At 30.3% G+C, this 11,808-nt stretch overlaps 1 protein-coding gene across 3 annotated transcripts; it reads right to left on the bottom strand.

Annotated features, from left to right (window-relative positions):
* Positions 1 to 5,279: 5,279 nt before the first annotated feature.
* On the bottom strand, positions 5,280 to 10,959 carry LOC107015034 (eukaryotic translation initiation factor 3 subunit A). 3 transcript variants are annotated; one of them, XM_015215186.2, is made up of 10 exons: positions 10,641 to 10,959; positions 9,282 to 9,363; positions 8,776 to 8,996; positions 8,211 to 8,328; positions 7,682 to 7,771; positions 7,456 to 7,579; positions 6,915 to 7,351; positions 6,267 to 6,751; positions 5,847 to 5,933; positions 5,280 to 5,608 (listed from the first exon to the last, which is right to left on the bottom strand). In XM_015215186.2, the coding sequence occupies exons 2-10, from the start codon at positions 9,300 to 9,302 to the stop codon at positions 5,500 to 5,502; spliced, it is 1,692 nt and encodes a 563-aa protein (XP_015070672.1). In that variant the 5' UTR covers positions 9,303 to 9,363; positions 10,641 to 10,959; the 3' UTR covers positions 5,280 to 5,499. The 3 variants fall into 3 exon arrangements, with proteins under 3 accessions (XP_015070672.1, XP_015070674.1, XP_027771515.1); XM_015215188.2 differs by having other exon boundaries at positions 7,682 to 7,768; positions 10,641 to 10,868; XM_027915714.1 differs by lacking the exon at positions 10,641 to 10,959 and adding an exon at positions 10,245 to 10,249.
* Between the last annotated feature and the right edge of the window lie 849 nt (positions 10,960 to 11,808).

Genomic DNA, 11,808 nt, shown 5'->3' with positions numbered 1-11,808 from the left:
ATGTGGCGGGTGAAGATGGTATACAACTCTCAGCGTTGTATTTGATACAGTTCAAAGATGTTAAGGAGGATATTTAAATACCCGTATAATTAAAGTACTAAAGTGAATTTTGCTATCAAATTCAGGAAGGATTTGATGTATTTTCTCCATTTATTTTAAAATTTTATATTTTTACATCATTCATTTTGTGATATATTGAATTTTAACGATCCAAGTTTCACTCTAGTTATAACTTATAAGACCAATTATGTTTAATAGAATAGAATGTTGAGTTGTTATAGTTTAGCATATTTATAAGATGAGCATTGCAAATATTAAGATTGATGTATGGATGATCATACAAAATTAGGTGAAATTATATATGAATAATCACATTAATTCGCTATTGGATGCAATGTCACATAGTTTGATGATGGTGACCTAGAAACTCAAAGAATTAGGTTTTTTAAAAACAATTAATATACAAAAAGATAAATTATAAAATAAATATATTAAAGGTCTACTCCATCAATGAGTCCTATGAAGCAATATCTAGTGCAATTAACTTGCTACATTTTTATGTATGGAATTTAAGAAAGTATAAAAAGATTAATGTCATAAATTATTTTCATTTTAAAATAAATAACTTTTTTGATAGATACATGACGTAAAATGATATCTTTGACTAATCTATCACGTGAAGTAAAATTTTTATAAATTTTTAAAATAATAGAAAATTTTAGAGAATACAATAAGATAAGTTATGACTTATGAATTTAGATAATTAGGCTCCAAATAGTGGGTTGAACTTATTTTAAGTAGATTAAATTAACAAATGATTTTTTTAATAGATATATACATAATTTGGACAAAATGAAAAATATTCTTGGACTCCATAAGTCACGCTGTAAATCAGCTTTCATTGATATCGAGTACAAATTTTTTTTAAAAATCATAGCAACTAATTTTAGATTATTAATTTAAACTCTGCAAATATATATATATATATATATTTAATATTTAGATGATTCATATTTTTTTTGTCTTATATTAGTTGATTAGTAGTATTAAAAATAATTGTTACGTATTTTTTTCATTCACTATTAATTGTTATACTTTTCATTTTTAGAGCCAAATTATAAAAATTTTGACTAATATTTTACTATATATTTTTCATCATATGAATATGCAAAAAATGCAATGCATAATACTTTTCGTATAGTTTTTTAAATATCTAAATTTTGTTAATATATTGAATTAATATAATCTAATTTATCTGTAAAAATTAGTCAATTTTGACTTTCGAAAACGTAACATGACAAATAAAAGTAGACGAAGGGAGTATTAATTAATCATCTTACTAAATCAATAAAGTATTAATTAATTTTTTTCTATATCACCCTTGCAATTAATTCTTTGTGAAAGTATATATATTTGCCAGTAAATTTTCAAAAAGATTTTTAAGGAGTGAATTAGTAAAATTATCTTGTTATTTATAATTTCTTAAGAATCATGCAAAATGAAAACTGATCAACTAAAAGCATGAGACAAAAAAAATATTTAACAAGGATAATTTGATAAAATTATTTATATCTGTGTTAAGTATTATTTTATTTTACAAGGGTAAGTGGAGGACTATTATTAAATGGAAGAAGCACTAATTACTACATTGTTTTATTTTAGTATATAAGTTGTTGACTCTTCCATGTTAATTAATCTTGTCCAGTAATCCCATTATAATTATCCCCCGATTACTTAAACTTATATATTATTAATAAAATAAACGAGCAACTATATGCTAGGTAAAATTATAATTATGAGGTTGCAGTTTTGATTTTAGTGTCAGTCTACTATTTAGATTGACATAATATAAAATTATTTTAGTATTTTTAAACCACCTTTACTCAATTAATGAATTCTAATCGATTGTTTGGCACGTCATATTTTATTGAATTACCTATTTCAATCTTTCATATGATATTAGTTAATTATTATTTTGATAAAAATAATATTATAAAATAATTTTAAAATTAATTAACATTTATGATCAACCATATAATAAAATGCGAGATAAAATAATTTTATATTTTAATATTTGAAATTATTAAAATAAGTGTAACTTTTGAATTATTTGTTCGATATCTCGTGTGTTTCATTTTAAATCCCCAAAAAGAAAAAATAGTATGTAGTTCTTTTACATGAAAGAAAAGATACATGCATAATCCATGATAGATTGAGCAATAAAAGTAGATAGATATCGTCTCTCTTAATTAGAGATTTTGAGTTTAATTTTAAGAATAATTACATTTAAGTGGCTTTCAACGAAAAACGAAAATTTGGCTAGACTCTTCCATAATAGCACACTTCAATTCGAAGTAATGATCGTGAGTATATGTAGACTATAGAAGTACATTTTTGTTTATGAATTGCTACGTGAAAAGCGATATTTAAAAATATTTTAGAAAAAAGAACTAAAATCGTTATAGTAGCAGCGATTTAATATTAAAAAAAATGACAATAATTTAAGTAAAATCTCTACAAAGGTAGCGATTAACTACCATTTTAAAAAAATTAAAGTAGGCAGGATTTTGTACCATTAAAAAAAATTAAAGTAGATTAAAAAAATTGGAGAAAATAGAAAAAAAGATTACACAAATTTTACCACACAAAAATAAGCATGATTATTTTTATGAGTGATTTTTTAAAAAAATTAAAAAAAACAACAAAAGATTATGGAAATCGCTGCCAGTGCAGCGATTTAATTAAATTTTTTTAAAAAAATACAAAAAATTTTGAAAATAGGTGCAAGTGCAGCGATTTAATTATTATTTTTTTTTGTTAAAAAAAGAGTATAAAATCGCTGCAGGTTGAGCAATTTAATTAAATTTTAAAAAAAATTTGAAAATCGCTGCAAGTGCAGCGATTTAACTAAATTTTAAAAAAATAAAAAAAAGTGTAAATTGCTCCCACAATAGCATTTTACTAAAAAAATATAAAAAAAATTCTACAGCGATTTGCTTTTAATTTTTCTTTTTTTAAAAAAAAAATTCAAATAAATAATAAAAAAAATTAAAGGCAAAACGCTGCCTAGGCAGCGTTTTAATAAAAAAACATTTTAAAAAAACTATTTTGAAAATTGCAGTCTTGACAACGATTTCTTTACAAAAGTTTTTTTTAAAAAAAAAAAATCAAATTTATCAAACCACTGCTATAGCAGCGATTTTGCTTTTCCGGCTAACTAAATCGCTGCTTTTCCAGCGATTTTACCGTTCTAGTTAAAATAAAGTTCATATACCATTTTAAAATTTTTGTTAATATTTTATACCCTTTAAGCTCCGAACTCATCTTTTAACCACCTTTCCTCCATTAATGAATTCTAATTGATTGTTTGACATACGATATTTTACTGAATTAACTATTTCATCTTTTATATGAAATTAGTTAATTTATTGTTTTGATAAATGATATTATAAAATAATTTTAAAATTAATCGACATTTATAATCAATCATATAATAAAACGTGGGAAAAAATAATTTTACATTTTAATATTTGAAACTATTATCCTTATTATGTATCCAGAATGACCCTTCAGTTATTTAAAAAGCCATAATAAGTGCAACTTTTGAGTTATTTCTTCGATAGCTCGTGTCTCATTTTTCAACCCCCAAAAAGAAAATAGTATATTGTTCTTTAACACGAAAAAGAAAATACATGCATAATCCATGATAGATTAAGTAATAATAGTGAGATAGATTTTGTCTCTCTTAATTAGAATTTGAGTTTAATTTTAAAAATAATTACACTCAAATGGTGTTCAATGAAAAACGAGAATATAATTTGAACCTGCAATATTCATATAATGAGATTGGTAAGTTGATCATTCATTACTTCTACCCAAACTTATGAACATAACACTTTTAAATTTTGATTAGCTAGGTTTAGTGACTGAGGCGAACTTCAATCTATTCTATGTCTTATCTTATTAGGTTAATATAATAGAATCTCTTTGAGCACAAATAATTAAAAAAGTGAAGTTATCGGGAAAACTAGCAAAAAAGTTACTAAAATGTTTTTATCCGTCTACAATCATGCCTAGTTGATTAGTTCATCAAGATCGGCTATTTAAAAATAGATTTTATACATCATGAATAAAAATTAATCGAACCAATAAAATTTAAATCTCCCATTATTAAAGAAGAAGGCATAAATAAAGTAGACAAAAATCTAGTTTATGAAAGTGGGTTGCACGCGAATTTCCAATTAATCTCCATTTCTTTTCAATTCAATTTTTTCGAAAATAACTTTTTTATTTTTATGAGGTAAAATAAAATTGGTATACATTCTAATTTTTTTTTCTTTTTGCAAATTTCACTTAGTATTTTAGTAGTTTTACGATTGCGCATGATATTTGCTAATCAATTCTATAATCTTGCATAACGAAAATCTGGAGTATAGGTTATAAATCAATCTTATTATTTCATGAAAGGTAGAAAACAAAATATTAAAAGGTCATTTGATTATGGATTGTAGTTATGCAAAAATAATTATGTAATTAATAATTCAAGAAGTAGTTAATTAATGCAAAATTTAGTTATATGTATATAAATTCTCTCATAACTTATACATTGTACAAGTTTATAAACTAGTCACCAAACACCACACTTGATATGCTAAATTTATACCTAACAACTAAAAATACTACAAAACATAGTACTTTAATTTTGCGATCCTAATACTTGAACAATTTACTCCTAACGAACAACCAAAAAATCTCTAATACTCATGAATTAGTAATACATAAATAACTAACACCAATTAATAATCCCCTACATTTCTAATACGAAACACCTACATAACTTAGATAGCAAGCAGGACAATACTCCATTTGTTTCACAAAGGTAAAAGTAAAATTAGCGTACATTCATCGTCTTAGCGCACATATCATCCTACCCCACTAGTGAAATTAACTCCACAACCGCATAAGACCTGCACATTACCATCCTCATTACACTGGACATGTTGTAATCTCTAACAGTAGGGAGTAACTGTCTGAAACTACATTTAGATTCACAAAAAAGATAAGACCTTTAAACTTTTGGTTCTACAAACTTTGAATCACCTTTTTGTGAAACAAAAAGCACCTTGCATGATGGACAATATCAAATATCATGTCCCCCAAAATGGTGCAACACAAGCACAACCAATAGAAGATCAGATATCTTAAATTATTATAACTAAGAGCCTCCAATGCTTAGGGAGACCAGATTGAGCTTTGGGGCCACAATTATTGCTGCAAAGTATAAGAAAAAAGATCTTCCCATAAACTAATTGAACAATTACGCCCCAACAAATAAACCAATAGTTACAACATCTATTCAAAACTTAAGGGGGAGACTGTACAATTCCACCTCAACCCACATCATTATCCTGCCCTATAACCAGCAAGAGAGAAAAAAAACAATGCTACAACACCCTTCTAAAGGTGCCTATCGACAAAGCAAAAAACAATTTATCTTTGTCATTGATGGCTCAACTTGCGCTTCTTTTGTTTTCTCAGTCGCTCCCGCCTTTCTTCTTCTTCTATCTTCCGGAGTTCTTCTTCATCCTCTTCCCTTGCTATTTTTGCACTGAGGAAACAAAAAAGAGAGGAAAGAAAGCAGGTCAGGTTTGTTTAATCCCTTTGGCAATAACCAATAGTACATTGTCTTGACAAACGCAAGTACTATCAACTATGCACAAACACGAGCATTATTTATATAAAACTCTATATCAATCTTAAAAAGAGACTACGAACATCATAGTTGAATAATTATAGCCAAAAAATGAATTTGAAAATAAGTCTGCTCTAAAAGACATGTTACCAACCTCCGCCTTTCTTCCTTCAAAATTTCATCGAAATTAGCCTCCATATCACTAACATCGTCGTCGTCACGGTACCTATTTGGATTATACCTGGAAAACAGACACACTTCTATCAGCCGAAAAGATACGGTAACATTAACATAAGCAATAACCCAAACTAGAAACATGTTTTCCTAAGCTTTTAACTGAATGAAGAACCATTAACAAAACATATTTATCTCTAAACCCTAGATCACAATCCAATCAGAGGAATATAAAAACAATCAGTTCGATGATGGATCCACTATCAGTAGGATAGTTACTTTTACTCAAATAGGCAATTTGCAAAGGAAATGCGAACTTTTCAAACCCCTTTAAACCTCAACTTAAAGGAACAAGACATAAATCTGTAGCGGAAGCAAGAAAGGAAAAATATATACGTACCCAAACATCTCCCTAATCATACTAATGGCTTGTTCTCCATCATCTTCTTCATCATATCTCGTTGGTTTTCTTGCTGGGCGTCTATCATCTTTTTGTTGATGTACTTGGCGCCTCTCTTCTTTTCGCTGAAGTGCTGGGCGCCTGACATCTCTTTGCTGAAGTGCTGGGCGTCTGTCATCCCTTTGCTGAAGTGGGCGCCTGTCATCCCTTTGTTGATGGGATGGACGCCTGTCATCCCTTTGCTGAAGGGATGGGCGCCTGTCATCCCTTTGGTGAAGTGATGGGCGCCTGTCATCCCTTTGCTGAAGCGATGGACGCCTGTCATCCCTTTGCTGAAGTGATGGGCGCCTTTCATCCCTTTGCTGAAGTGATGAGCGCCTTTCATCCCTTTGCTGAAGTGATGGGCGCCTTTCATCTCTTTGCTGAAGTGCTGGGCGTCTATCGTCCGAGGGACGTGCTACATTTCTAGGAGGTGGTGGTTTTATCTATTCGGATCACAGAACTCAATTAGTAAATTCTGAAGGTCAAAAAGTTAAATAGGGAATAAGCCAAAATTTAACCCCACCCAACTAAAATATATTTAATTGGTTAAAAAACAGGACCCTAGAAAAGAAGAAAACATTATATAAAAATCAAGGCACAGCTTACCTGAGGTCTAGCCAAGGAAGCTTGTTGTTTCTGAATCACCGCCTGAGGTTTGGAGACAGGCACACCTTGTTTTGACATCACTTTTGACTTACCAGATTCCAGTGGTAGCCTGTTCTGTACCGAAGATTGCCTTGGTACAGCGGGTTGCACTCTTGAAGGGGTTGGCCTGTGGGAAGCAGGCACAGTACTCTTGGCGCCTGGTGCCTCGGTAACCTTGGGGGACACCCCTTTTGGCCGCAAAGGCGGCCGTCCAGGCCCACTTCCATTACTGCTACCGAACTGTTTCCTAGAGTCTAACATTTGTTGAGTCGGTTTATTAATAGACACCGATTTTTGAATCACAGCTGTAGGTTGCCTTTGGCTGTCTCTTCTCATTTCACGATCATCTAGAAGCTTTCTCCCACTCTCACTTGAAGTCTGCTTTCCGAACCGTGCATCTTCAATACCACCAAAAACCCTGAATAAGTTTCTCGATAAATATAGCACGTTGAGACAGATTTTATTAAATAGAAACATGAATAAACAGTGACCAAGAGCGCACCACAATAAGGGGCAGACACTTTCTGAGTTAAGGAACCTCTTGATGGACCAGGAAGTTCAGCATCATCAGATAATAGAAACGAATAGTCCCTTGTATTTTTTACCATATCGATCTTTCTTTTTAACTACAGAAAATTAAATGACATAAAAATCCTCAGTAAAATAAAGAGAACATTACAAGAAAAATTAAGAGAAGTGTTGAGAAATTGCACTGATTGATGTATTACCCCATTTGTGACTTTTGGTGTATGGTTGCTGGTGGAAGCTCTTGATCCTGCAGGTTTTGCAGGTTTTGAAGCAACACTCTTATTGCTCTGCTAGAAAGGCAAGGGTAAGCATCAGATGAACTGTAAGCCAAGACCAAAAAGGAAAAGGATACATGTGCTAAAAAGAATCTATACTTTCACCAATTAACATGACGACAATCACCAGGCAGAGGATGTCTCACAAGAATATCTAGTGGAAAAATGTTATAATGGTTACATCATTCTATTAGTGTGATTGGAAGTGGAAGCTTAAGCTGTGATGACCTTAATATGCGAGTAAAATACACCTAGAAGAGCATCGACCTAAATTAACATAGTACTTCCATGACTAGAGCACATTTTTAACCAGTTGATATGAGCTAATAGATTTTCCCTTTCGTTGTTCCTATCTTTAGTTAGCCAAGTCTGCATGGGACTCAACGAAATTGTAGGTCTTCTCACAAAAACAAAATTGTACCAGCAACTTGATATGAGAAATTCGTATACATACCGAATGGTTAGATTTCATGACTTTAGCTGCCAGATTTGGATTCTCCAGTAGAGACTTGCTTTCTTGGATGACTCTGTTAGAGATAACAGGCTGTGACGGTCCAAAGAAGGAACCAAAACTGCAGGATCAGATAGACGGTAAGACAAACCATGAGCCTCAAAACCAAAACATATTATAAACATCGCCTAAAATGATGCACCATTGCACCAGTACAAAGAGAACCACTTCTCTTTGTCCAACTACATCATCTTTCTCTAACAAAAGCATCAAAAGAATAATTCAGAACAGGCTAATTCTCAAATCCCTTTACAGATGCATTCAGTATAATTCTACAAGAGAGAGCACAACCATCTTCCCAAGGAAAAATATGCACCAGATATTTTCCACTTAACTGATGCAGTAATAGTGCATAATAGAAATCTATGCACGAGATCTAGCACATTGTTACAAGCATCTATTAATAGAATTTTCAGACTGCGTTAACAACAAATAAATTCTGTGAAATGGGTAACTTCAAAATCAGAGCACTTGAGCAGTATCACATCAACATACTAGCGGCACTCACTTATCCCTGGATGATGCATTCTTTTTAAAATCACGAGAACCACCACCTAGTTCTTTCTTCCTCTGCTTCCTGATATCATCTTTTAACCGTTGCCTCAGCTCCAGGTACTCTAACAACTCCTGTGAAGGCTGTTGAGGCTCTTCATCCTCATATTCCTCTTCACCAGCCTCTTCCTCTTCACCTTCAGTCTCATACTCATCCAGATATGAATCATCATATTCCTGCATGAATGTAACTATGTGGTCAAATGAAAGTATATCAATCGACTATGCCTCATCCCAATTTCCAAATCAATCAAAGAATCTGCTACGTGAATCCTTTATATCCATCCTATCCAGTTTAGGTCTATTTTAATCCAATAGTAAATAATTTTTCTTTCAAGGAAAATTATGGTTTTCCTAAAACTAAAGACTTTCCATTTATCAAATCAAACACTTGTGCCTACAAGCTGATATAAAAGCCACCGATAAAAAAAATGGGAAACAGAAAAGGACATATAAGCTTACATCTCCTTCATATCCCCGCATAGCTGCTTGGGAAGGCTGACCTGACTCTGGAGATCTCCGAGAAAAACAAATAGCTGAATTCCTGAAATAAAAGATAGAAGAAATATTACCACCAAGTGTGAACAAGAAAGGAACTTGGAAGACATTCAACCAGGACAGTTAACAGGGAAAGTTATGCCAAATATAAAACTTAATCTATTTGGGACAATATTCAATGGACATCACATTGAACCAAATTAGGAGACAACAAACCAAAAAAATGAAGGTGCTGCTTGATTTTCTAAAATCTTGCAAAAAGTTCTTCCAAAATATTTCTTGTCTCAGATTTTCAAGAGTTTTCACAACAGAAAAAAGTTTAAATCGTTATCTAAAAAGAAATTTGAGGTTGTTTTTCAAGCAAACGTTTTCTTCCATCACAAAACACTGACATATCTTCAAAGGAACTATAACTATCCAAACATCCTTACTTTGCACCATTTTTTTTCCAAAAGCATTTACTCATTGAAGTATTCAATAAAGTTGCTCAAACAGCTCACAAAGATCAGATCTTGACCCAAAAAATCAGAAGAACATGAAACAATCTACTTGCGAATTCGCTTTTCCACTCACCTTTCTTAAATGTATAGTACCAATTCACAAAAAGACACCAAATTTTACAAAACTTGCAAGATTTCTTATCCCAATTCATCAAAAAATTAAAAAAATAACAAAAATAATCGAATGGATGCAAAAACAAACCCTAAACACATCAAGCTCAATCCTAAAAATCCAATAACAAAGACACCAAAAACTTCAAGATTTCTTAATCCTTGTTCATCAAAAAAAATTAAGAAAAAATTCAAATCGGTAAGAAAAAATCAAACCCTAACCAAATCAATCTCAATCCTACAATTCCAAAAATCATACGGCAAAATCTAAGGAAAATTTTGGAAAAAAAATTAGAAAAATAATAAAAAACGAAACCTGTATCGATCCAATTAACCAAGTGTAATTCGAATTAAAATCCAAAAATTATACAAGGCAAAATCTAATCACAAAAAAAAAAGCGAAAAACCTTGAGAAAAAATTATTAAAAAAATTATCTGTATCGATCCAATGAATCAAATGAAATTCAAAAATCATACAAAAGCGAAATCTCATCAGAAAAAAATCGAAAAAAAGAGGAAAAATTCGTATAAAAATATAGCTGTATCGATCTAATGAATCAAATGAAATCCAAAAATCAAAATCTAATCAGAAAAAACCCGAAAAAAAGAGGAGAAAATGATAAAATTTACCTGTATCAATCAAATGAAATTCAAAAATCATACAAGAGCAAAATCTAATAAAAAAAAATTGGAAAAAATTAGTAAATTTTACCTGTATCGATCTACCGGAATCCGAAAAAAAGCATTGATTTTTCTTAGAGAGAAGTAAACGAATCGTTTCAGGATCTGAAGAATTGAACGATTTTGATGCGATATCGTCGGTGAATAAGGGATTATTATTTGGGAGAAAAAGGAAGATAAAGCTCTTAGGGCAAACTAGAGATGAGGAGGCAAGGCTATCGTGCGCTGGGGTGTGTTGTATATACCCGAAAACGGGCTCAATTTCGAATGAGCCCATACTTGGACTTTCAATTTGGGGCAATTGTTTCATTACAACATTCTTTACTAATTATAACCTCCTCACAACCATTTTTAGCCATCAAAATTATCTTTCTACTTAATTAAACTCAAATTTTCATATCTATAATCTTTTCTACCAACAAGGTTGTGGCTCGAAAAGATCCATCTTTTAAACATATTATTTCATAATGTATTGTATCATATTATAATGTTTTAATGAATATATATTTAAATAGAATATATTGTTATCTGTTATTACATAGTGTTAAGGAATTTTTATTTGGGAGAAATATGATTATTAATAATTAATAAAGATAGAATGAAAACAAGGTAATAACGTTATCATATCAAATCGGGTCATTACATAAAATGAGTCTTTAAAGGAAAATGTTCAAATATGTCATTCGTTTTTGCATATTCATTTGTATAAGCATGAGTTTTTATTTAATCCATAATGACATGGATGAGTCTTTTCTCAAACGAAAATGATAAAAATGAGTCAAACATTTAACTGATGACATAGATGAACATTTTCTCAAAATTCAGTGACATATTTGAGTATTTTCCCTTATAGATTAATACCTAAATGGTCGTTATAGACACGTAATTTTTTATCAGACATAAGGTTTTATACTATTTTTTTATTCCTTAAATATTTCTTTTATGTTTAAGTTAGATATTTTAGTTGTCTTATTTTTATTAAGTTATTTTTATAGATTCGGAAACAACAAAAATAGAATCATCTTTTAAGGTAAGTTTTATTTAAATTATTAAAAAAAATAATGAAAAGTTACCAAAATATATCTTCTTATAATTTAAATGTAATAAATAAACTAGTGTTTTTTAATTATATTTTTAATTAGCCATTTAGTTTTTTTAATTGATTCTAAGTAATTAATATTTATTATTTATAATTTTGA

This window comes from Solanum pennellii, chromosome 3 (genome assembly GCF_001406875.1).
Source record: "Solanum pennellii chromosome 3, SPENNV200".
Classification (NCBI taxonomy): Eukaryota; Viridiplantae; Streptophyta; class Magnoliopsida; order Solanales; family Solanaceae; genus Solanum; species Solanum pennellii.
This window is presented reverse-complemented; position numbering and strand designations above follow the sequence as displayed.